The 27,608-nt window shown below is 41.7% G+C and overlaps 1 protein-coding gene across 1 annotated transcript in view; it reads left to right on the top strand.

Annotated features, from left to right (window-relative positions):
* Positions 1-27,608, top strand: part of LOC139414456 (cadherin-22-like) — a 135,391-nt gene that overhangs the window by 39,646 nt on the left and 68,137 nt on the right. Inside the window, exons 3-5 of the mRNA XM_071162368.1 lie at positions 12,223-12,342; positions 21,863-22,030; positions 24,816-25,003. Coding sequence (XP_071018469.1) covers positions 12,223-12,342; positions 21,863-22,030; positions 24,816-25,003 — 476 coding nt within the window. The remainder of the gene's footprint in view (positions 1-12,222; positions 12,343-21,862; positions 22,031-24,815; positions 25,004-27,608) is intronic.

The following is a 27,608-nucleotide window of genomic DNA, read 5'->3' as shown; positions in this document are numbered from 1 at the left end:
CCCTGCTGAAGAAAAGCAGGCCCAAACCATGATGCTGCCACCACGATGTTTGACAGTGGGGATGGTGTGTTCAGCTGTGTTGCTTTTACGCCAAACATAACGTTTTGCATTGTTGCCAAAAAGTTCAATTTTGGTTTCATCTGACCAGAGCACCTTCTTCCACATGTTTGGTGTGTCTCCCAGGTGGCTCGTGGCAAACTTTAAACAACACTTTTTATGGATATCTTTAAGAAATGGCTTTCTTCTTGCCACTCTTCCATAAAGGCCAGATTTGTGAAATATACGACTGATTGTTGTCCTATGGACAGAGTCTCCCACCTCAGCTGTAGATCTCTGCAGTTCATCCAGAGTGATCATGGGCCTCTTGGCTGCATCTCTGATCAGTCTTCTCCTTGTATGAGCTGAAAGTTTAGAGGGACGGCCAGGTCTTGGTAGATTTGCAGTGGTCTGATACTCCTTCCATTTCAATATTATCGCTTGCACAGTGCTCCTTGGGATGTTTAAAGCTTGGGAAATCTTTTTGTATCCAAATCCGGCTTTAAACTTCTTCACAACAGTATCTCGGACCTGCCTGGCGTGTTCCTTGTTCTTCATGATGCTCTCTGCGCTTTTAACGGACCTCTGAGACTATCACAGTGCAGGTGCATTTATACGGAGACTTGATTACACACAGGTGGATTGTATTTATCATCATTAGTCATTTAGGTCAACATTGGATCATTCAGAGATCCTCACTGAACTTCTGGAGAGAGTTTGCTGCACTGAAAGTAAAGGGGCTGAATAATTTTGCACGCCCAATTTTTCAGTTTTTGATTTGTTAAAAAAGTTTGAAATATCCAATAAATGTCGTTCCACTTCATGATTGTGTCCCACTTGTTGTTGATTCTTCATAAAAAAATACAGTTTTATATCTTTATGTTTGAAGCCTGAAATGTGGCAAAAGGTCGCAAAGTTCAAGGGGGCCGAATACTTTCGCAAGGCACTGTAGGCCTACAGTAGTGCTTCCCAGCTCTGGTCCTCCAGTACCCTCAACAGCAGACATTTTGGTTGTAGCCACTTTAAGGGCCAGATGATTCGTTGACAAGTTGAATCAGGTGTGCTAGACCGGGGCTCCTATATATATATAAAACTAGTTTTCCTTAAATCCTGGTTGGAGGATCCCCGATTTCCTGCTTATTGCCCTCCTGATTCAGGTAAACCGTCAACCGGGATTTTGGGAATACCAGGGAATTTATTGAAGGTTCCCTGGAGTACCCCCTATTTGGGGGTACTCAAGGACCGGAGTTGGGAACCACTGGCCTACAGTATGATGGCATTAACCTTATGGGCATTTGCAATACACCCCTTAACGTTGTGTAGCTGAAGCAGAGAATCTCTTAAATCACATGTTGTCTACATGTCAGATGTTGTTTACTTATTGTTCAGCTATATGTTCTCAATGTTAAAATGACATCGATAGACAATGTATATGAGGCTAATCGTTATACTAGACTTTGTACATGCCATGTGCTAACATGAAATAGTTTTAGTGCAAATCCAACCATTGTAATGTAGGTGGTGAAATGTCTGGAAGCAGGAGATGATGGGATCCATAGCTTAGAATATACTGTTCTTCCAGACGGTCTGAGTGGCACTTGGAGGTGTCACTGTGATAATGAAAATGGTTTGCCTAAGACTACCACAACAATCACATTGTCTATGCTAAATATGTTTAAATTGTAAAAGAAAGAAAGAATAGTTTGGCTATAAGAAATACATTTTATTAAATGGGGCTAGGCAAAGCAGAGATGACACACAAAATACTTTTCATTTCACTCATACTACAAAATAGCCTATTATTAAAGTACAATATGTTTACAATATAATAAATAATAGTATTTTACATGTTGTTCCAAATTACATTTTATATATTAATACGTGCACATAAATACATGACTGGGAAACTGTGTTTCTGTTTAGTCAGCAGTTATTGCGGATCTCTTTATTCAGTTTAAGGGGACACTACTCAAATGGCACAACAGAATCGTTCAGATTGACCAAGGAACAGCATATGACAACCATTTTGTCTAACTGAGGGACGTGTCCTTTCATATCTGGAAAAGGACAAAGTATTAGAAAATGATGATGCTGCAGCATTGCTCATCTTTTACAGTCAACAAACTGTAGGAAGTCAGCTGGTGAACCTACAGTACATAAACAAATTAAAAGTACACCTGCTGTTAGAATATCACTTATTCAGGTCACCTGTAACATCAGGGCTATTTCATGTCTGGTTGTGTTTAATTCATTCAGGTGTTTTAGTTTAATATGAAGATGACATATTTTGTTGTGCTGGAACAACCAATAGTCAACACAGCAGGTTGTCTTATCCCATTGAGGCCTATGCTGTAATGTCCATGCATTTTCCCTCCTCTTGTGAATAAAGTTATCAGCAAATGATCATTGAGTCAGTGCCACTGGAGGTTTTTTGGACAATAATGTCCTCCTCCAGGCTAGATTGACAATATATTGTAAAATGCGTGCCTCCCCTTTTCCGTAGACCTAGATTAGATGGTTGCAAAGGTCATTTTATTTATCTATTTGTCAGTGTCAGCAGAGTAGGCCTAGGCTTCACCAGGATTTATCCTATTCAAAAAGATGTAAGCTAATGTCTCCAGTCATATAAAGTGTAGTAGAATTGCATGAAATGTGTTTATCAAAGGAAATACTTTTCCTGTGAAAGGGAAATAAAACCTCTCTGATATAGTCTATAGGCCTATGCCACTACACGCTCAATCATGCAGAGTGATAATTAATTAATAGCCTAATAAATTGGAAAGTTAATCTACTCATCACATTAAGAATAGTAGTCTTACATTAGTCTGCAAATTGCTGAGAGAAATGTAGGTCCCTGATATGCATGAAATGCTTTATTATAAAGGTGCATTTTGCTTCCGCAAAACTTGAACTCACCCGCCGCCTATGAGAGAGACACATGCTAATAGCTAGACTACAAGCTACGTAGCTAGCAAATGTTGGCTAACTTAGTCTTGTTGTCAACGCCCGGTTAGCATAACAGCTATCAGCTACACTAAACTCTAAATAGATCAGACTGACAAGTGATGAAATGATCGTTGCAGACCCTGTACTGACTGCGCTCAGGTCTTGACGGGCAAAAAGGTTTATTTGCTTTTCTGACAGCTCGTGAGTCTTATCTCCTTGGTGTTTCATGTTTGCTGTTGAAAATGTTTTTTCCCCATGTTCTTTCCTGCCTTGTTAGAGCAGCAGAAATTGTCTGCGGTGATGAATCAACTAGTTTTAGGCACTGTTGTAATGCAGCTTGGGGTAGATGCAGCTGTTGTTGTGGGGATAATTGATGTGGTGGTCTTCCAACATGGCTGCTAGGAGGTGTTTCATGTCGCCTGGCAACCCTCTATAGAGGCTACTAGGAAGAACCCTTCATAGTGGTTTCTAGGTAAAACCATTTATAGAGGGTTCTATGAAGAACCCTTCATAGAGGGCTTTAAGTAGAACCCTCTGCAAAGAGTTCAACCTAGCACCAAAAGGGGTTGCATTATGGGAGCAAACTGAATAACCGTACTTAACTTTTCATTACACACATAGCTGTAAGCCAATTCCGGTACAGTTTATTGTTTCAAAGAGATTATGTTCATATTGCATTATTCAACATTGTTCTCGCTATGTTTCATACTTCTTAAAGTGTACTTAACAGACCCCCTCCTTGGTTCCCTGGCCGCACAAGTGTCTACTCTGTGCTGTTAGCGTTAAATCGATTGCTTTTAGACTGAACAGTAGCTGTGATTCTCGGGAGCCAACTGAAGGCCGGCGGCTCCACAATACTGTCTGGTAAACAAATAATGACACAATCGGATAAAATAACAAAGGTAAGGGCTAATAAAGGCTAAATGTATTTTTCTGTCACGGGAGATGGGAAATATTATCGCTAAATCCTCAGGGGGACCTCATAGAAATGTTCAGTAAGCAGGCCATTTACTTTTATGACACAGCAAATTTTTCCCCTCATCTTTTTTTTCATTCGTGTCCTTTTACGTGGACCGCTGAGAAATGAATCACTCCAGGAAGTAGTGGATAAATAACTTTTCATGTGAAAACACCTAGGCTTTTATGGCTTTACTAAATGATCCATAATACGGGAGCACTCAGTCCTGCAGATTAGGGCGGGCCGAACCGGAGGAGGATGCTGCGTTAGCTGCCGCCACGCAGCCATCGCCGCCGCGCCTGAGATGGGCACAAATCTCTTTTACGAGGCTGCCTCTTAAATATCTGTCAGTCTAGTGTCTCACACATGGCACTCTTCTACAGCTCCCCACACAGTAATTGAACCATCTCCTTCTGAGTGTAGAATGCTGTGGGAAGCCGTTTGAACAGACTGTGTTGCTGCCATTAAAACAGGCCTATGCATAAATCTTGCCAGTAGGGGCGAAAAAGAAAGCTATCGACTCAAAACCCTGCGTTCATTCCAAAGGAGCTGGCCTTAAAATGTTTTTCAGCCAGAAGAGGACTGGCCACCCCTCAGTCTGGTTCCTCTCTAGGTTTCTTCCTAGGTTCCTACCTTTCTAGGGAGTTTTTCCTAGCCACCGTGCTTCGACTTTTGCATTTCTTGCTATTTGGGGTTTCAGACTGGGTGTCTGTATAGCACTTTGTAACAACTGCTGATGTAAAAAGGGCTTTATATATACTGTATATATTTTTGCACATACAGTACTTACCTCTGCATGTATTTGTAATCCACAGTATATTCAAGTTCAAGTTTTATTCCACTCATATAGCAGTCAATACAAACTGAAATCCATGAGCATGTAATTTAAGCAAAAACAATTTTAAGTGTTATGCAGGATGGGAGCAGGATTTGAAGCAGTTCAGATGGTATTGAGAGGAAGCATTGGTGGTCTCGGAGGTAGCCAGTCAGTCGGTGTCAGAGAGACAGAAAGGTCCACTTCGCAGACTCAGCTACGTACCTGGCTGCCCCCTCAGGTTCTACTTTCTCCGGCTTTGTAGATGGTTAGATACAGTGCCTTGCGAAAGTATTCGGCCCCCTTGAACTTTGCGACCTTTTGCCACATTTCAGGCTTCAAACATAAAGATATAAAACTGTATTTTTTTGTGAAGAATCAACAACAAGTGGGACACAATCATGAAGTGGAACGACATTTATTGGATATTTCAAACTTTTTTAACAAAACAAAAACTGAAAAATTGGGGGTGCAAAATTATTCACCCCCCTTAAGTTAATACTTTGTAGCGCCACCTTTTGCTGCGATTACAGCTGTAAGTCGCTTGGGGTATGTCTCTATCAGTTTTGCACATCGAGAGACTGACATTTTTTTCCCATTCCTCCTTGCAAAACAGCTCGAGCTCAGTGAGGTTGGATGGAGAGCATTTGTGAACAGCAGTTTTCAGTTCTTTCCACAGATTCTCGATTGGATTCAGGTCTGGACTTTGACTTGGCCATTCTAACACCTGGATAAGTTTATTATTGAACCATTCCATTGTAGATTTTGCTTTATGTTTTGGATCATTGTCTTGTTGGAAGACAAATCTCCGTCCCAGTCTCAGGTCTTTTGCGGACTCCATCAGGTTTTCTTCCAGAATGGTCCTGTATTTGGCTCCATCCATCTTCCCATCAATTTTAACCATCTTCCCTGTCCCTGCTGAAGAAAAGCAGGCCCAAACCATGATGCTGCCACCACCATGTTTGACAGTGGGGATGGTGTGTTCAGCTGTGTTGCTTTTACGCCAAACATAACGTTTTGCATTGTTGCCAAAAAGTTCAATTTTGGTTTCATCTGACCAGAGCACCTTCTTCCACATGTTTGGTGTGTCTCCCAGGTGGCTTGTGGCAAACTTTAAACTACACTTTTTATGGATATTTTTAAGAAATGGCTTTCTTCTTGCCACTCTTCCATAAAGGCCAGATTTGTGCAATATACAACTGATTGTTGTCCTATGGACAGAGTCTCCCACCTCAGCTGTAGATCTCTGCAATTCATCCAGAGTGATCATGGGCCTCTTGGCTGCATCTCTGATCAGTCTTCTCCTTGTATGAGCTGAAAGTTTAGAGGGACGGCCAGGTCTTGGTAGATTTGCAGTGGTCTGATACTCCTTCCATTTCAATATTATCGCTTGCACAGTGCTCCTTGGGATGTTTAAAGCTTGGGAATATCGATGTGAAAAACTGATAGAGACATACCCCAAGCGACTTACAGCTGTAATCGCAGCAAAAGGTGGCGCTACAAATTATTAACTTAAGGGGGCTGAATAATTTTGCACGCCCAATTTTTCAGTTTTTGATTTGTTAAAAAAGTTTGAAATATTAAATAAATGTCGTTCCACCTCATGATTGTGTCCCACTTGTTGTTGATTCTTCACAAAAAAATACAGTTTTATATCTTTATGTTTGAAGCCTGAAATGTGGCAAAAGGTCGCAAAGTTCAAGGGGGCTGAATACTTTCGCAAGGCACTGTACAGGGTACTAGGACGTACTTGAGGTAAATACACTACAAAAGTATGTGGTCACCCCTTCAGCAATAGGGGTGGCTATTTCAGCCACACCCATGCAATTTTCATAGACAATCATTGGCATTAGAACGGCCTGTACTGAAGAACTCAGTGACTTTCAATGCCGCATCGTCATAGGATGCTACCTTTTCAACAAGTCAGTTCGTCAAATTTCTGCCCTGCTAGAGCTGCCTCGGTCAACTGTAAGTCCTGTTATTGTGAAGTGGAAACATCTAGGAGCAACAACAACTCAGCCCCGTAGTGGTAGGCCACAGAAGATCACAGAACGTGACCGGCAAATGCTGAAGCGCATAGCGGGTAAAAATTGCCTGTCCTTGGTTGCAACATTCACTACCGAGTTCCAAACTTGAAGCAACGTCAGCACAATAACTGTTAATCGGGAGCTTCATGAAATAGGGCTATTTGGTTAACTATTTAACTATCTAACTTTTTCAGTCTTATGGCTTGGGGGTAGAAGCTGTTGAAGATCCTGTTGGTTCCAGACTGAGTGCATTGGCACCTTGACTAGCTGCATCGCTGCGGTAGCAGAGAGAAGAGTCTATGACTTGGGTGGCTGGAGTTTTTAAAGATTTTTAGGGCCTTCCTCTGACACCGACTGGTATAGAGGTCCTGGAAGGCAGGGACCTCGGCCCAAGTGATATATGTACTACACTCTGTAGCACCTTGCAGTCAAATTCCTAGCAGTTTCCATACCAGGCAGTTATGCAGCTAGTCAAGATACTCTCAATAGTGCAGTTGTAGAACCTTTTTAGGATTCTGAGGGCCCATGCCAAATCTCTTCAGCCTCTTGAGGGGGAAGAGGCGTTGTCGTACCTTCTTCACCACTGTGTTGGTGAGTTTGGTCCATGATACTGAGGAACATAGAGGCCTCATCGATGTGGATGGGGTCGTGCTCTGTCCTCTGTTTCCTGTGTTCCACGATCAGTTTCTTTCTCTTGCTGACGTTGAGGGAGAGGTTTTTGTCCTGTCACCACACTGCCAGGTCACTAACATCCTCTCTATAGTCGGTCCTATCGTAGTCAGTGATCAGGCCAACCACCATCGTGTCGTCAGAAAACTTAAAGATGGTGTTGGAGTTGTATGCGGCCAAGCAGTTGAGGATGAACAGAGAGTTTAGGAGGGGATTAAGCACCCACCCCTGAGTTTCCCCCTGTCTTGAAGGTTAGCGTAGCGGATGTGTTTTTGCCTACCTTCACCACCTGGGGGGGCGAACCGTCGGGAAGTCCAGGATCCAGTTGCAGAGGGAGGTGTTCATCCCAGGGTCCTGAGCTTAGTGATGACACTATGGTGTTGAACGCTGAGTTATAGTCAATGAACAGCATTCTCACATAGGTGTTCCTCTTGTCCAGGTGTGAGAGGGCAGTGTGGAGTGCAATAGCGATTCTGTCATCTGTGGATCTGTTGGGGCGGTATGCAAGACTTTTCTCTTGATCGGATGGTGGGGAGCACGGAACATAATTACAGTATTTAATGTCCCTGGATTAGGGTGCCTGGAATGATGGTGTTGATGTGAGGCATGACCAGCCTTTCAAAGCATTTCATGGCTACAGATGTGAGTGCTACCGGGCGATGGTCATTTAAACAGGTTTTCTTGGCGTTCTTGGGCATATGGACTATGGTGGTCTGCATGAAACATGTAGGTATTACAGACGGGGTTAGGGAGAGGTTGAAAATGTCAGTGAAGACACTTGCTATCTGGTCAGCGCATGCTCTGAGTGCATGTCCTGGTGATCCGTCTGGCCCCGCTTGGTCCTACTCGTATCGGCTACTGATAGTGTGATCGCACGGTCATCCTGAACAGCTGGTGCTCTCATGCATGTTTTAGTGTTGCTTTCCTTGAAGCGAGGATGGAAGCATTTTGCTGGTTAGGTAGGTTTGCATCACTGGGCAGCTCATGGCTGGGTTTCCGTTTGTAATCCATAATAGTTTGCAAGCCCTGCAACATCTGATGACCGTCAGAGCCTGTATAGTAGGATTCGATCTTAGTCCTGTATTGTCGTTTTGACTGTTTGCTGGCTCGTCTGAGGTCATAGCAAGATTTCTTATATGCGTCTGGATTTTGTCCCACTCCTTGAAAGCGGCAGGTCTAGCCTTAAGCTCAGAGCGGCTGTTGCCTGTAATCCATGGCTTCTGGTTGGGATATGTACGTAAGGTCACTGTGGGGACAATGATGTCGATGTACTTATTAATGAAGCTGGTGACTGATGTGGTGTACTCCTCAATGTCATCGGAAGAATCCCAGAACTTATTCCAGGCTGTGCTAGCAAAACAGTCTTCTAGCTTAGCATCCGCTTCATTGGACCATTTCCGTTACTGCTACTTCCTGTTTGAGTTTTTGCTTGAAAGCAGGAATCCAGAGGATATAGTTATGGTCATATTTTCCAAATGGTGGGAGAGGGAGAGCTTTTGTATCCGTTTCTGTGTGTGGTTGTAAAAGTGATCTAGAGTTGTGTCGCCTCCAGTTGCACAGGTGACGTGCTGGTAAAAAATGAAGTAAGACAGATTTCAGTTTTCCTGTATTAAAATCACTGACCACTAGGAATGTCGCCTATGGATGTGCATTTGTTGTTTGCTTATGCATTTGTTGTTTGCTTACTTGTTTGCTTATGACCCTATACAACTCATTGAGTACGATCTTAGTGAGGGCATCAGTTTGTGGTGGTAAATAGACAACTATGAAAAGTATAGATGGTAACTATCTTGGTATATAATATGGTCTGCAGCTTATCATGAGGTATTCTAACTCAGGTGAGCAAAACCTTGAGACCTTCTCTTTGTCACAGGACATGAAACCCATTGAAAACCTGTGGTTTTATTTGAAGAAGGCAGTCCATAAGAGCAGATGAAGGATATCAAGGATCTGGAAAGATTCTGTATAGAGCAATGGCCTAAGATCTCCCACAATGTGTTCTCCAATCTCATATTTCTTTTTTTTAAAGGCGGACTTCTGTTATCCTCGCAAGGTGAGGTATTGAAATATATTAAAAACATGGGTGACAATATTTTAGGTCCCTATCTTTTTGACAAAAAAATATATATAACTTGTTAAACAAACTATCTTTCTCTGAGCAATTGTATACCGAACAAAAATATAAACGCAACATGTAAAATGTTGGTCCCATGTTCCATGAGTTGAAATAAAAGATCCCAGAAATGTTCCCTAAGCACAAGAAGCTTATTTCACTCCAAATGTTGTGTACAAATTTGTTTACATCCCTGTTAGTGAGTATTTCTCCTTTGCCAAGATAATCCATCCACCTGACAGGTGTGGCATATCAAGAAGCTGATTAAACAGCATGATCCAGGCTGAATCACTTCCGGCCATGATTGGGAGTCCCGTGTGGCGGCACACAATTGGCCCAGCATTGTCCGGGTTCGGCCAGGGTAGGCCGTCATTGTAAATAAGATTTTTTTCTTAACTGCCTAGCCTAGCTAAATAAATAAAACAAGACATACATACACTATGTAGGGAATAAGGATGCCAGTTGGGATGCAGACATAGCCTTCAGAACTCCTTTATTATTCTTGTGGAGCAGTGGTGTGCAGTTCCACAGTATATGCAATATTAATGGCCAGGACGTGCTAAGAGCAGGTCTATACAGACCTACAGTAGCCAGAGATCGAGAACAGTCAACGTGAAGCTCATCTGAAGAGGAGGAGGACCCACAAACAAACAGGAAAAAATGTTTTAAAAAATATGTTCACTAAGTGCATATCTGCCATTACTGCCAGGAACTGTAAAAAATAAAAAATAAAGCAAATAATTATTCCACTACCTTCTATCTCATATCAAAGCAATTTACTCATCCAGTTTTATTTAGAGACAGCAAAACAAACCTTTAGATGATGAATAACAGGCACTTTCTTCATTATAATACTTTTCTCATTACTGTAATATTTTGTTCTGTTTTCCTATTGGGTTAGTCAAAAACTTTTATTGAAATCCCCTTGAGGCTGTCACAAAGTAGACTGCCTAAAACAGACAAACACCCCAGCCAATAACTAATGACTTAGCTGCTTCTGCTTGTGAAAGCTGAGGCCAGTCAAGGCATTAATAAGGACTCTAGCTGCTGCAGACTATAACTCCTACTTCCCTATTTTAAAAACACAATAACTTAGCATTTGCATTTATATAGTTCTTCCAGCCGCCTCACTCCCAGGCAGCTCCGAAATGGCTTCACGCTGATTATTACCTGGGGAAAATTAAGATAACAAAATAACCCCATGAATGGGAATAGCTTCCCAGCTTTACCAGCGCACAACCAGGTATGCATAAATGCACAACCCCCCCCATTTCCAGCAATGCAAAAATGTTATCTGCTTAATACCATCTCTTTTTAAGGCGATAAAAAACGTTTCAGACTGGTCTCAGCCATACAATGACACAAACCCCTTTGTTTGAGGATAGGCAGGGTGTCTACTTTAGCATTTTAGGAGTGATAATGATGGTATTATACAACACAGTACATGCTTAAAGACCCCATAAGAACAGCATCAATAGATCCAGCCTTTGAATTATCCGACGTGAGGTGAAATATGAATCACTAAAAGCTGGAATTAGGTTAAACTCAAAGGGCTACACTGATGAGGATTTAGCGTTGCAATAATAGGAAAGAGTTCGAGAACATCGCAGAATTCCTAGGCTTCAGTTCCATGCCATTGCATGGAAAACATTCCCCTTAGCTAGCTATGCTAATAGCTAGCACAAGCCGCCATGGAGAAAAGTTCCAGGCCCTGCTAGCAAGTGAAGATTAAGGAGAAACCAAAAAGGTGGAGACAGATACTGATCTGAGGCGCCTGTGGTAATGGCTGGGTGGCTTTTAATGTAATACACTATCCTTTTCCCTGCACCACCCTCAGGAGCGACTCTCATGACAGGAAACAAACAGAACGCTGACACATTCTGCTAATTAGCATAATTAGCATAAGGCATGACAGGGCTCTGGGAATGCTACAGCTGTGACCTTTTGTGGACAACACCAGCTGTCAGTAATTACCTATAGCTGGGCCAAGGATGTAGGCTGACTCTCCGTCCTTGAGGGGCCATTGCTGCCACCAACCCAGTCACCCCAAACAAGATGTTTCTCCACAGAGAAACACCGCTAAAAGGCTAGTTGAGTTTTTCTTTCCCCACAGGACTGTGGCCCATTAAGCTTTATAGGCTTAAGGCTTTGCTTTGGCTAAAATGTGTGACTAAATGTAAAATATAGGCTTTGCAGTGCCAGAGGCTTGTGGCTACACACATTTTACTTAGAACAGCCAAGAATTATGCTTCAATGAAACAACTGTGTCCCCCAATAAATATTTATTTTAAAGGTGTCTTGGAAACTATTCAGGTTCATAAATGGTTGTAATCGTCATTAGTTGCTTGTTTGATTTTTAACATTCTTCCATCTGTCTTTGAAGATAGAGATCTTAAATATCTTGATGAGCTCTTTCATCCCTGATAACGCTCTGTTACGAAGGAGAGGTCGTTTAGGAGAGGTGTTCTGAAATAACACATTATTGTCAGTAACAAACAATATGCAGGGCATTAAAATAGCTCTCCAGCCTGCCCTCTCTCCCTCTCTCACGCTTCCTCTTCCTCTCTGATTCACTATCCGTTTGTTTAAGTGAAGGGCACGCCTGGAGGTCCTGAAGCCTTGTGTTATTGTGCTGTTCTGACATGCAATTCTCCCGCAGGAACATCAGTGATGAAGGTCACTGCATGGGATGCAGATGATCCTACGTACGGAAGCAGTGCCAGGGTGGTGTACAGTGTGCTGGACGGAGAGAGCTTCTTTACCGTGGACAGACAGACTGGTAAGGGCAGACTCCTGGCACGACCAGACAGAGTCAACGATGATGTGTATACTATGTATTGCTTGTAGTAATACTTATATACTATATATTACTTGTGGTAATACTTGTATTTTACAAGTATTACTTGTAGTATTATACGTGTAGTGTTACAGTATTGAGTGAAATACACAGGTACCAACCCAATGCTTTATCCACGGAAATAATAGTGAGTTGATATATTTCTTGTCTCATACCTCATATTGTGTACTTAAACTCAGCAAAAAAAGAAATGTCCTCTCAATGTCAAATGCATTTATTTTCAGAAAACGTAAATGTGTAAATATTTGTGTGAACATAACAAGATTCAACCACTGAGACATAAACTGAACAAGTTCCACAGACATGTGACTAACAGAAATTGAATAATGTGTTCCTGAACACAGGGGGGTCAAAATCAAAAGTAACAATCAGTATCTGGTGTGGCCACCAGCTGCATTAAGTACTACAGTGCATCTCCTCGTCATGGACTGCACCAGATTTGCCAGTTCTTGCTGTGAGATGTTACCCCACTCTTCCACCAAGGCAAGTTCCTGGACATTTCTGGGGGAAATGGGCCTAGCCTTCACCCTCCGATCCAACAGGTCCCAGACATGCTCAATGGGATTGAGATCTGGGCTATTCACTGGCCATGGAAGAACACTGACATTCCTGTCTTGCAGAAAATCACACACAGAACGAGCAGCATCGCTGGTGGCATTGTCATGCTGGAGGGTCATGTATTGATGAGCCTGCAAAAAGAGGGAGGAGGATGTTTTCCCTGTAACACACAGCGATGAGATTGCCTGCAATGACAACAATCTCAATCCGATGATGCTGTGACACACCGCCCCAGACCATGATGGACCCTCCACCTCCAAATCGATCCCGCTCCAGAGTTCAGGCCTCAGTGTAATGCTCATTCCTTCAATGATAAACACGAATCCGACCATTACCCCTGGTGAGACAAAACCGTGACTCATCAGTGAAGAGCACTTTTTACCATTCCCAGTCCAGTCCATCGACGGTGGGTTTGTTCCCATAGGCGACGTTGTGTCCGGTGAAATCTGCCTTACAGCAGGCCTACAAGCCCTCAGTCCAGCCTCTCTCAGCCTATTGTGGACAGTCTGAGCACTGATGCGTTCCTGGTGTAACTCGGGCAGTTGCTGTTGCCATCCTGTCCCTGTCCCACAGGTGAGATGTTCGGATGTACCGATCCTGTGCAGGTGTTGTTAGACGTGGTCTGCCACGGCGAGGACGATCAGCTGTCCGTCCTGTCTCCCTGTAGTGCTATCTTAGGCGTCTCATAGTACGGACATTGCAATTTATTGCCCTGGTCACATCTGCAGTCCTCATGCCTCCTTGTAGCATGCCTAAGGCAAATTCATACAGCTGAGCAGGGACCCTTGGCATCTTTCTTTTGGTGTTTTTCAGAGTCAGTAGAAAGGCCTCTTTAGTGTCCTAAGTTTTCGTAACTGTGACCTTAATTGCCTACCGTCTGTAAGCTGTTAGTGTCTTATCGACCGTTCCACAGGTGCATGTTCATTAATTGTTTATGGTTCATTGAAGAAGCATGGGAAACAGTGTGTAAACTCTTTACAATGAAGATCCGTGAAGTTGTTCTTTGGATTTTTACTAATTATCTTTGAAAGACAAGGTCCTGAAAAAGGGGCGTTTCTTTTTTTGCTGAGTTTATATTTCTCAACATATAAGGATACATATTGAAATTAAAATTGTTGCCATTAAATCTCTGAAGTGTTATATTACAGTCTGTCCAGATGCGGATTCTCTAATTGTCTCTCCCAGTCAGCACATTTGGGTGAATTCCCCTTTGGTCTGAGGGCCTGTACCTGGGCTTGAATCGTAGTCTCTCAGGCATATCCCAAGGTTTGTGTTGCCTGCAAATGTCCTCCTGGGAGCAGCACTAAACTTTTAATGATTCCTTTTTTTTGTCTCCCCACTTTGATTCGGTTGGCCCTAGTGCCTAGATGATAAATGGCCTTGTCTCGGCAACGTTGGCCTGGAGACTTGCAGATCGTACCAACTCTTGTCTTCCCCCCCTTCTTTTTTTTATCGACATTAACCATTCAAATAGGTGTGGGGGGTAGAGGTCATCAAGAGAACAGAGCAGCTGTGAATTTCCCCTCATTAATGTCGCCCCAGTCATTCAGAAGAGTGTTAATCCTTCACTATCTTTTTCTCTGTTCCAGATACATGACCAGAATATGATCAATGGCCAATGTCTGAGGGATGTTTCGAAAGTAGCAGTCATTTGAATGTATTTGAACTTCAGAGTGGTATTTGGTATTGAAGTTCAAGTGAGCTTCTTCTCAGGATGAAAGCCTTAGGATTCTATTAAATTACATTCCATACATTTCTAGGAAAGAGACCTGGCACTCTGCTCTCAGACACTGTCATACAAATACATTTACATGTTGGTCATTTACTGTAGCAGACGGTCTTATCCAAAACAACTAACAGGCAAATACACAGGACTCATAGTCATTGACAATTGATGTGCAATATATAGTATGCTATGAATGACATCCCCTTTCAAGAATGTTACAAATGTTAGCAGTCAAGAAACATTTGATTGAGTTGAATAAGTTCTGACTAAGAAAGACCTGATGCAAAAATATGTATTTCTGATGCTCCCCATGCCCTTGGTTATTGAAAGCTATTATTATGTGCCTCCATATCCTGCAGATGAATTTTCCTATGCACAGTATGCTGACATACAAGCTTTGCCTGCAGCTACCTGATGTTAAATGTGAGTGCAATCTCTAAGTTGTGTGTCTAGCTGAGTAGCACAATGCAAGGCACTGGGAGAGGTGCCATCAACTAAGGCAGGGCAACAATAGAATTTGATGTGGATAAGCCACCAGGGAATAGAGTTTGGCTCCCGCTATTTGACCAGAGAGTAGACTCTTCCCATTGCCATCTCATTCAGTTTATCATGAATGAATGAATGAATTACATTTTATTTTTGTGTGAAATTGGCAACCCATCCCTTATGAGGTTAACTGACAAATAAACAAACTTGACACATAAACAAATAATTAATTGACACAAACAAATAATTACAACCCTAGAGCAGTAAAATAATATATATACATACATACATACGTACATACAAACATACATACATATACACATACAGTGCCTTGCGAAAGTATTCGGCCCCCTTGAACTTTGCGACCTTTTGCCACATTTCAGGCTTCAAACATAAAGATATAAAACTGTATTTTTTTGTGAAGAATCAACAACAAGTGGGACACAATCATGAAGTGGAACGACATTTATTGGATATTTCAAACTTTTTTAACAAATCAAAAACTGAAAAATTGGGCGTGCAAAATTATTCAGCCCCCTGAAGTTAATACTTTGTAGCGCCACCTTTTGCTGCGATTACAGCTGTAAGTCGCTTGGGGTATGTCTCTATCAGTTTTGCACATCGAGAGACTGAACATTTTTCCCATTCCTCCTTGAAAAACAGCTCGAGCTCAGTGAGGTTGGATGGAGAGCATTTGTGAACAGCAGTTTTCAGTTCTTTCCACAGATTCTCGATTGGATTCAGGTCTGGACTTTGACTTGGCCATTCTAACACCTGGATATGTTTATTTTTGAACCATTCCATTGTAGATTTTGCTTTATGTTTTGGATCATTGTCTTGTTGGAAGACAAATCTCTGTCCCAGTCTCAGGTCTTTTGCGGACTCCATCAGGTTTTCTTCCAGAATGGTCCTGTATTTGGCTCCATCCATCTTCCCATCAATTTTAACCATCTTCCCTGTCCCTGCTGAAGAAAAGCAGGCCCAAACCATGATGCTGCCACCACCATGTTTGACAGTGGGGATGCTGTGTTCAGCTGTGTTGCTTTTACGCCAAACATAACGTTTTACATTGTTGCCAAAAAGTTCAATTTTGGTTTCATCTGACCAGAGCACCTTCTTCCACATGTTTGGTGTGTCTCCCAGGTGGCTTGTGGCAAACTTTAAACGACACTTTTTATGGATATCTTTAAGAAATGGCTTTCTTCTTGCCACTCTTCCATAAAGGCCAGATTTGTGCAATATACGACTGATTGTTGTCCTATGGACAGAGTCTCCCACCTCAGCTGTAGATCTCTGCAGTTCATCCAGAGTGATCATGGGCCTCTTGGCTGCATCTCTGATCAGTCTTCTCCTTGTATGAGCTGAAAGTTTAGAGGGACGGCCAGGTCTTGGTAGATTTGCAGTGGTCTGATACTCCTTCCATTTCAATATTATCGCTTGCACAGTGCTCCTTGGGATGTTTAAAGCTTGGGAAATCTTTTTGTATCCAAATCCGGCTTTAAACTTCTTCACAACAGTATCTCGGACCTGCCTGGTGTGTTCCTTGTTCTTCATGATGCTCTCTGCGCTTTTAACGGACCTCTGAGACTATCACAGTGCAGGTGCATTTATACGGAGACTTGATTACACACAGGTGGATTGTATTTATCATCATTAGTCATTTAGGTCAACATTGGATCATTCAGAGATCCTCACTGAACTTCTGGAGAGAGTTTGCTGCACTGAAAGTAAAGGGGCTGAATAATTTTGCACGCCCAATTTTTCCGTTTTTGATTTGTTAAAAAAGTTTGAAATATCCAATAAATGTCGTTCCACTTCATGATTGTGTCCCACTTGTTGTTGATTCCTCACAAAAAAATACAGTTTTATATCTTTATGTTTGAAGCCTGAAATGTGGCAAAAGGTCGCAAAGTTCAAGGGGGCCGAATACTTTCGCAAGGCACTGTACATGCATACATAGAGTGCCTTGCAAAAGTATTCATCCCCCTTGTTGTTTTTCCTATTTTGTTGCATTACAACCTGTAATTTAAATTGATTTTTATTTGGATTTCATGTAATGGACATATACAAAATAGTCCAAATTGATGAAGTGAAATGAAAAAAATTACTTATTTAAAAAAATTCAAAAAAATAATTTAACGGAAAAGAGGTGCGTGCATAAGTATTCCCCCCCCTTTGCTATGAAGCCCCTAAATAAGATCTGGTGCCACCAATTACCTTCAGAAGTCACATAATTAGTTAAATAAAGCACACCTATGTGCAATCTAAGTGTCACATAATCTCAGTATATACAGTTGAAGTTGGAACATAGTTTGGAGTCATTAAAACTCGGCTTTCAACCACTCCACAAATTTCTTGTTAACAAACTATACTTTTGGCAAGTCGGTTAGGACATCTACTTTGTGCATGGCACAAGTAATTTTCCTACAATTGTTTACAGACAGATTATTTCAATTCACTGTATCACAATTCCAGTGGGTCAGAAGTTTACATACACTAAATTGACTGTGCCTTTAAACAGCTTGGAAAATTCCAGAAAATGATGCCATGGCTTTAGAAGCTTCTGATAGGCTAATTGACATCATTTGAGTCAATTAGAGGTGACTCAAACTCAGTGCCTCTTTGCTTGACATCATAGGAAAATCAAAATAAATCAGCCAAGACCTCCACAAGTGTAGACCTCCACAAGTCTGGTTCATCCTTGGGAGCAATTTCCAAACGCCTGAAGGTACCACGTTCATCTGTACAAACAATAGTGCGCAAGTATAAACACCATGGGACTACACAGCCATCATACTGCTCAGGAAGAAGACGCGTTCTGTCTCCTAGAGATGAACGTACTTTGGTGCGAAAAGTGCAAATCAATCCCAGAACAACAGCAAAGGACCTTGTGAAGATGCTGGAGGAAACAGGTACAAAAGTAACTATATCCACAGTTAAACAAGTCCTACATCGACATAACCTGAAAGGCCGCTCAGCAAGGAAGAGGCCACTGCTCCAAAACCGCCATAAAAAATCCAGACTACGGTTTGCAACTGCACATGGGGACAAAGATTGTACTTTTTGGAGAAATGTCCTCTGGTCTGATGAAACAAAAATATAACTGTTTGGCCATAATGACACAAAAGGTGTGTGCGAGCAAGGATGCCTAGAAACCTGACTCAGTTCATTCCTCTCTGCCAGGAGGAATGGTCCAAAATTCACACAACCTATTGTGGGAAGCTTGTGGAAGGCTAACCCGAAACACTGGACCCAAGTTAAACAATTTAAAGGCAATTCTACCAAATACTAATTGAGTGTATGTAAACGTCTGACCCAGTGGGAATGTGATGAAATAAATAAAAGCTGAAGTAAATCATTCTCTCTACTATTATTCTGACATTTCACATTCTTAAAAGTAAGTGGTGATCCTAACTGACCCAAGACAGGCAATTTTTACTAGGATTAAGTACTACTAAAGCAACACTCAAGTGGTTTAAAGGGAAACGTTTAAATGTCTTGGAATTACCTAGTCAAAGCCCAGACCTCAATCCAATTGAGAATCTGTGGTATGACTTAAAGATTGCTGTACACCAGCAGAACCCATCCAACTTGAAGGAGCTGGAGCAGTTTTGCCTTGAAGAATCTGCAAAAATCCCAGTGGCTAGATGTGCCAAGCTTGTAGAGTCATACCTCAAGATACTTGCAGCTGTTATTTCTGCAAAAGGTGGCTCTACAAATTATTGACCCGGGGGGGGGGGGGGGGGGGGGGGGGGGTGAATAGTTATGCAAGCTCAAGTTTTCAGTATTTTTGTCTTATTTCTTGTTTGGCAACCGATATGGCAGGCCAAATGGGTGGTCTTTCCGGCTCCACCACGGTGACCATAGTGATCACAGATGTTAATGACAACCCACCACGCTTTCCGCAGAGTGAGTCACTCTCATATTGATGGCAGTGGTGAACTTGCACCAGTCAGTAATAGAAGTACCCCCATCAGTAATAGAAGTACCCCATCAGTAATAGAAGTATCCCATCAGTAATAGAAGTACCCCATCAGTAATAGAAGTACCCCATCAGTAATAGAAGTACCCCATCAGTAATAGAAGTACCCCATCAGTAATAGAAGTACCCCATCAGTAATTGCAGTACCCCATCAGTAATATAAATACCCCATCAGTAATAGAAGTACCCCCATCAGTAATAGAAGTACCCCCATCAGTAATAGAAGTACCCCATCAGTAATAGAAGAACCCCATCAGTAATAGAAGTACCCCATCAGTAATAGCAGTACCCCCATCAGTAATAGAAGTACCCCCATCAGTAATATAAGTACCCCCATCAGTAATATAAGTAACCCCATCAGTAATAGAAGTAACCCCATCAGTAATAGAAGTAACCCCATCAGTAATAGAAGTACCCCATCAGTAATAGCAGTACCCCCATCAGTAATAGAAGTACCCCCATCAGTAATAGAAGTACCCCCATCAGTAATAGAAGTAACCCCATCAGTAATAGAAGTAACCCCATCAGTAATAGAAGTACCCCCGTCAGTAATAGAAGTAATGGACTACATGGAGTGGTCAGAAGCACTCTGAGAAAATAATTTCACTTATATTTATCCACATGTCAAACACTCCGCTAAGACGGGTTAGGCAATCATCTGATGTTTCACAATAAAAAATATGTTACATCTTCAAAGTGGTAGGCATGTTGTGTAAATCAAAAGATACAACCCCCCCAACAAATCTATTTTAATTCCATTTTTTAAGGCAACAAAATAGGAAAAATGCCAAGGGGGTGAATACTTTTTGCAAGCCACTGTAAATACATACATATGTAACCGGTGTGAAATGGATAGCTAGTTAGCGGGGTGCGCTCTAATAGAGTTTCAATCGGTGGCGTCACTTGCTCTGAGACCTTGAAGGGGTTGTTTCCCTTGTTCTGCAAGGGCTGTGGCTTTTGTGGAGCGATAAGTAACGATGCTTTGAGGTTGACTGTTGTCGATGTGTGCCAAGGGTCCCTGGTTTGAGCCCAGGTAAGGAAGAGGAGAAGGACGGAAGGAACACTGTTGCACATACATAACATATACAGATAATTAAATACAGAAAAATTAAACAGAAGGCCTTTAAACCCAGTGTGGCACAAAGAGGAGATTCATGTGGTTCATTGTGAGTCTAGGATCTGTATCTAAATATATATGGGTGGAAATTGCACTGAAAGGAGCAGAATTTCACCACTTGCCCTGGTTTTCTATTTTCTTTTCTGTTTTAAAATATTGTACTTGGCCCTGAGGATGGGTCACACTTTGCATAGTCCGGAATATATCAACAAACTATCTGTTGATAAGCAACTGCTTGCTACGGTTAGAGTTAAGTTTAGAATAAGGGTAAGGGTTAAGATTAGGCTAGGTTTAGGGTAAGGGTTAAGTTTGGCGTTAGGATAAGGGTCAAGGTTAGAGCTAGGTTTAGTAGATAGTTAGTTGAAATGTTACTGATAGAGCATCTACAGATGGACTATCCAAATAAAGTGTTAGCTGAGGATGTAATTCAGATTGAGCTCTGGCTGTATACTGCCAATGGTACGGGGACGTTATTTTCCACCAGGTTCTTGGAGAAACATACCTTGGAAGATAAAGGGGAAACATATTGTATGGAGAAAATACACATGGTGCTCCTCGAACTACAATTAGCTGGTATTTGTCATTACACTGTCATGGTTTTAGAATGTCCACCATGTAAATTAGTTATGGTGATCTGACCTCAGTCATGTTGTCTTCAGATTAGTTTAACCCCTTTCAACTCCAGGGATTGTACTGATATGGAAATGCCCAAATGTAGATGCTAATAACTTAACGTAGTGTTTAGGAGAAGGATATGCAGTGCCATTATATCGATCAGAACAAATGTGAGATTAAGACATTTCCAAGTCTTATCATTGGCGAAATATTGTATATTTGTTCATACCGGTATGAAATAGAAGGGGGCCACCAAAAGTTCCATTTTGTTTTAACCTCAGACTAATCCACTTCCAACTATAGTTACTTCAGTAGAAACATAAACCTGGCTAAACACAGCAGTAGGTCTGTACTCCAAGGGCGTTGTTAAAGCATCGGAACAAAATGCTCACTGGAGTAGGATTAAGACAACTCATGAGATTGTTGTGGTTTTCTCTCTTAAATCCACTCCTCTCCGACTGCCAGAGAAAGACATGCACAGGCTTTTTTGACGGAAAATAAGCCTCATTCTTCAATTGTGTGTGCCTTCATTTTGGCCCATATATATTATGAATTTTAATAGAGCTCAGCCATAAGGATCTGTGCATGGAGCCACGGATGTGACACAATCTACTCTATCAAGACGAGCCGAGAGGGGGAAATGGAATGTGCCGCACTTGTGCCTCTAATAGGCTGTGTTTACACAGGAAGCCCAATTCTAAAATAAAAAAAATACCCTAATTGGTCTTTTGACTAATCACATCCAATCTTTTCACATCAGGTATTTTTCAGAGCTGATATGTTTGGTAAAAATACCAATTAGTGAAAAAAAGATCAGAATTGGGCTGCCTGTGTAAACTCAGTCATAGAGTGCTTAGCTGAAATTGATATTTGCGACCAGAGAAGATGTAACGGGCTATCATATATGAGAGCTAAGAGCTAACTTGACCTTTCCCTTTGGATCTCTCTCTCTTATCAGGACTGATTCGGACGGCTGTGGCAGATCTGGACCGGGAGACGCAGGATCGCTATGAGCTGGTCGTCATGGCAACCGATATGGCAGGCCAAATGGGTGGTCTTTCCGGCTCCACCACGGTGACCATAGTGATCACAGATGTTAATGACAACCCACCACGCTTTCCGCAGAGTGAGTCACTCTCATATTGATGGCAGTGGTGAACTTGCACCAGTCAGTAATAGAAGTACCCCCATCAGTAATAGAAGTACCCCATCAGTAATAGAAGTATCCCATCAGTAATAGAAGTACCCCATCAGTAATAGAAGTACCCCCATCAGTAATAGAAGTACCCCATCAGTAATAGAAGTACCCCATCAGTAATAGAAGTACCCCATCAGTAATAGCAGTACCCCATCAGTAATATAAATACCCCATCAGTAATAGAAGTACCCCCATCAGTAATAGAAGTACCCCCATCAGTAATAGAAGTACCCCATCAGTAATAGAAGAACCCCATCAGTAATAGAAGTACCCCATCAGTAATAGCAGTACCCCCATCAGTAATAGAAGTACCCCCATCAGTAATATAAGTACCCCCATCAGTAATATAAGTAACCCCATCAGTAATAGAAGTAACCCCATCAGTAATAGAAGTAACCCCATCAGTAATAGAAGTACCCCATCAGTAATAGCAGTACCCCCATCAGTAATAGAAGTACCCCCATCAGTAATAGAAGTACCCCCATCAGTAATAGAAGTAACCCCATCAGTAATAGAAGTAACCCCATCAGTAATAGAAGTACCCCCGTCAGTAATAGAAGTAATGGACTACATGGAGTGGTCAGAAGCACTCTGAGAAAATAATTTCACTTATATTTATCCACATGTCAAACACTCCGCTAAGACGGGTTAGGCAATCATCTGATGAAAGCGGTTTTGGGAGTTTCCATATGTCTGCATACTATAAGATGGAGCCGATTTGAACAATTTTAACATTCCAGTGGTATGGATTTATGTTGGGGACATCCGATATTTATCAGCTGGAGAAAGGTCAAAGGCCATAATGTAATAACATTATGGTCAATATACAGAACCCTGTTTGAAAACTAGTAGTGTTTATTATCCCCGGGGAGCAATTCATTTTGTAGCACGTAGTAAAAACACATGGCGAGTCTGTATCTGCGCTTTGAGAGAAGCAACATAAATTCATCAGCAAGGGCTGCTGTGTGTCCCTCAGAATGTATTGTGCCATGAGTGTCACTGGTGGCTGATACTACAGGTGAGAAAGGTCTGAAAGGTCAGTTAAGTTGATGATCCAGCTACTTTGTTTCACAATGTTACCCAGCCTGTTCTTACTGTTTAAGTTCAGAATTCGAAAACAGCAGATCATATTGAATGTTAAAATGGATGCATTACTACAGAAGTCTTTCCTTCCTACCTATTTAATCAGGAACTTAGGCTGTAAATATGCTTTGTAATTATTTAGAATTCTGAAACTTTTCTATTTGATTTCTCAGATTGTATTCGATAAATTAATCTCAGGTGAACCAATTTGGATCCAGCTTGCACTTCTCGCTACAGCAAAAAAAAGACAAATTCCAGTTCAAATGTGTATTATATTTCATTGTACATTTCACAATGGTGCTCAGTAAAAGGATGTTTTACTTTCATCTGTATTTCCTGCTGGGGGAAATCTTACCTATGACGCTAGTACATGATTTAGAAACTTCAACAACCCTTCCTATTGTACCCTGGACATCTTAGTGGAATTGAATGTTTAGTTCTTTTGTAAACCCTCTGCATATAACTAGCTCATAACGAATGACAGAAAAAGGTACTTCCTGTTAAGACTCCAGACTCTATAGCCTATGAATAGCGGTGTTATTGCTCTTTCCCACTTTTCCTCTCCCACTTTTGTGAGATAAACAACAATACATGTTATTAAAGCTAAGAGAGCTCAGTCTAAGTTCAGGTGTCGTGACACTCCAGTCGTGACGGTCTCATAGCTTTGTCTCACATAATCTAATTTCGTTTCCTGGCTGTCGCCTATGTGATTTTCTCTCTTCTATAACTTCCTTTCAAAATGCTGTCTGCGGTTCGAGGATACATAGTTTTATTAGAAAAGAACAGGGTTGTGTGACATGTGCCGCTGTTTTATTTATGTGTCCTACAGGGTTGGGGTCAATTCCATTTAAATTTCCTTCATTCAGCAATTAAACAGAAATTCCAATTCCAACTAAATATTTTCATAGGGAATCATTGAGGAAAATTGTATTTGTAATTTCCGTTTTGAATTGACTGAATTGAAATGTAATTGACCCCTGCGCTGATATCTCACACAAAATGTGGCTCTGTGCTGTGGAAGTGCTGTGGTCAACAAAAAGTGGATTAGAAAGTCTATTTTGGAAGTTTTACAGGAGGATATTGAAAGAGTAAGCGTAAAACCGTCCATACATAGACTCCATGCCTTGCCAATGATCACCCGGGGTCAGCATCTTTACCAGACGTGGTTAACATAATCGCATAGTGCCTTGGTTTAGCCTTGTTCAAACATGAGCAAAGATCCAGTGCATTACTTAAAGGGGATTCTGAGGGCCAATTGGGTTAAGGGTCAAGCATTGGGGGTGGATGGATTCATGAGCAACTAAGTTGGCTCTACAGAATAAAAATCCTGGGTGAATTCTCTTTTTGCTGAATTGTCTTGGCAATGGGAAGAGTGCTCTTACATACAGTAAATGGTGGGCTTGTATGTATTGAATACATTTGTCGTTCTTCCACTTCCTTCCTCTCATCTTCACCATCTACTCTACCTCTACATCTTCTCGTTAACCTTCTCCTTCTCTTCCTCCTCCCTGTCTTCACGCTTCCCCTAATCTTCATCCTCCACGCTCCTGTCATCTTTCTCTTCACCCTTTTTCATTATCTCTCCTCTTCTTCCCTCCTTTTCCACCTACTCCCCATTCCCCTCCTTCAGAGATGTACCAGTTTTCGGTGTCTGAGGGGGCGGCCGTGGGGACACCGGTGGGGAGGGTGATTGCCACGGACGCGGACATGGGGGGGAACACGGACATGAGCTACCTGATCAAAGACGAGGAGGGCGGGGAACTCTTCAAGGTTACCACCGACGGAGACACACAGGAAGCCGTCATCACTATCAAAAAGGTGGGAGTAGAATGAAGCTGATTTGAGATTAGTTTGGATTTGGGGCCAGCGATAGCCTCAAGGTTAATGTAGTGGGCCAGCAACCGGAGGGTTGCCGGTTAAAATCCCAGTGCTGACTGTGTGGGGAAAAATCTGTCAGGAGTGAGCAGGCAACTGGAGGGTTGCTGGCGCCAATTTTTCCTTGAGCAATGACCTAAACTGCTCATTGGGCCCTGCGGCTGCCCTCTGCTCCAGCCATTGTCATGTTTAAGTCGGAGCATTTGAGTTTGCAAATGTTATAGCATGTATTTTATATTTATATTTTAGATTCTTCAAAGTAGCCACCCTTTGCCTTGATGACAGTTTTGAACACTCTTTGCATTCTCTCAACCAGCTTCACTTGGAATGCTTTTCCAGCAGTCTTGAAGGAGTTCTCACATACATGTATGCTGAGCACTTGTTGGCTGCTTTTCCTTCACTCTGCTGTCCAACTCATCCAAAACCATCTCAATTGGGTTGAGGTTGGGTGATTGTGGAGGCCAGGTCATCTGATGCAGCACTCCATCACGCTCCTTCTTGGTCAAATGGACCTTACACAGCCTGGAGTTGTGTTGGGTCATTTTCCAGTTGGAAAACAAATGATAGTTCCACTAACTGCAAACCAGATGGGATGGTGTATCGCTGCAGAATGCTGTGTTAGCCATTCTGGTTAAGTGTGCCTTGAATTCTAAATAAATCACAGACAGTGTCACCAGCAAAAATCACAGACAGTGTCACCAGCAAAGCACCATCACACCTCCGCCTCCATGCTTCACGGTGCGAACTTCACATGTGGAGATTATCCGTCCACCTACTCTGTGTCTCACAAAGACACGGCGGTTGGAACCAAACATCTCAATTTTGACCGGTGGAAAAATGTCCACCGGTCTAATGTTCATTGCTCGTGTTTCTTGGCCCAAGCAAGTTTCATCTTCTTATTGGTGTCCTTTAGTTGTAGTTTCTTTGCAGCAATTCGACCATGAAGGCCTGACTAACACAGTCTCTTCTGAACAGTTGATGTTGAGATGTTTCTGTTACTTGAACTCTGTGAAGCATTTTTTGGGGCTGCAATTTCTAAGGTTGGTAACTCTAATGAACGTATCGTCTGCAACAGAGGTAACTCTGGGTCTTCCGTTCCTGTGGTGGTCCTCATGAGAGCAAGTATTCTCATAGCCCTTGATGGTTTTTGCGACTGCACTTGATGAAACTTGACATTTTCATGTCTTAAAGTAATGATGGAATGTTGTTTTTCTTTGCTTATTTGAGCTGTTCTTGACATAATATGGACTTTTACCAAATAGGGATATCTTCTGTTTACCACCCACCCTTACCTTGTCACAGCACAACTGATTGGCTCAAACGCATTAAGAAGGAAAGAAATTCCACAAATTTACTTTAACAAGGCACACCTGTTAATCAAATTGCATTCCAGGTGACTAACTCATGAAGCTGGTTGAGAGAATTCCAAGAGTGTGTTGTCAAAGCTGTCATCAAGGCAAAGGGTGGCTACTTTGAAGAATCTCAAATATAAAATATATTTTGATTTGTTTAACAGTTTTTTGGATACTGCATGATTCCAAATGCATTATGTCATAGTTTTGATATCTTCACTATTATTCTACAATGTAGAAAATAGTAAAAAATAAAGAAAACCCTTGGATGAGGTGTGTCCAAACTTTTGACTAGTACTGCATATATACGGTACAGTCAGTGCCTTCAGAAAGTATTTACGTCACACCCCTAGACTTTTTCCAAATGTTGCTGTTTTAGCCTGAATTTAAAATAGATTAAATATAGATGTTTTTTTTGTCACTGACCTACACGCAATACCCCATAATATCAAAGTGGAATTATGTATTTCACCAGTTTTACAAGTTAATGAAATCCTGAATTGTCTTAAGTCAATAAGTTTTCAACACCTTTGTTATGGCAAGCCATAATAAGTTCAGTAGTAAAAATGTGTAAGTTGCATGGACTCACTGTGTGCAATAATAGTGATTAACATGATTTTTGAATGACTACCTCATCTCTGTACCCCCACATACAAGTATCTGTAAGGTCCCTCAGTCGAGCAGTGAATTTCAAATACAGATTAACCACAAAGACCAGGGAGGTTTTCCAATGCCCCGGAGAGGAAGGAAAAGGCTCAGGGATTTCACAATGAGGCCAATGGTGACTTTAATCCTTAACAGTCATGATTCCATCTACAGTAAGTAAGATACAAAAATCCCCATCAAAATCCTTCAGTTTAAGCTAGAGATATCAGGTTTTTTTCATCCGCCTATATCAGCCTTTTTCAACCGCCTATATCAGTGCCCGAGCTACAGTACAGCGGAGTTTGTCAGACCATGAGACATCCAGAAAATCCATCTTCACACAAAATGTCTGTATCGTCCGAACGGTTTGGCTTAACTATTATGACCCCTTGTAACGGAATTCCTCTTCTTCAGAGGAGGAGTAGCAATGATCAGAGCAATGTGCAGCGTGGTAAGTGTCCATAATGATATATTTAATAAAATCAACAGAACACTGAACAAAATAACAAAGGTACAAACAAACATCCACAAACACATAGAAATATAACAAC

The sequence above is a fragment of the Oncorhynchus clarkii genome, chromosome 7 (genome assembly GCF_045791955.1).
Source record: "Oncorhynchus clarkii lewisi isolate Uvic-CL-2024 chromosome 7, UVic_Ocla_1.0, whole genome shotgun sequence".
NCBI lineage: Eukaryota > Metazoa > Chordata > Actinopteri > Salmoniformes > Salmonidae > Oncorhynchus > Oncorhynchus clarkii.
This window is presented reverse-complemented; position numbering and strand designations above follow the sequence as displayed.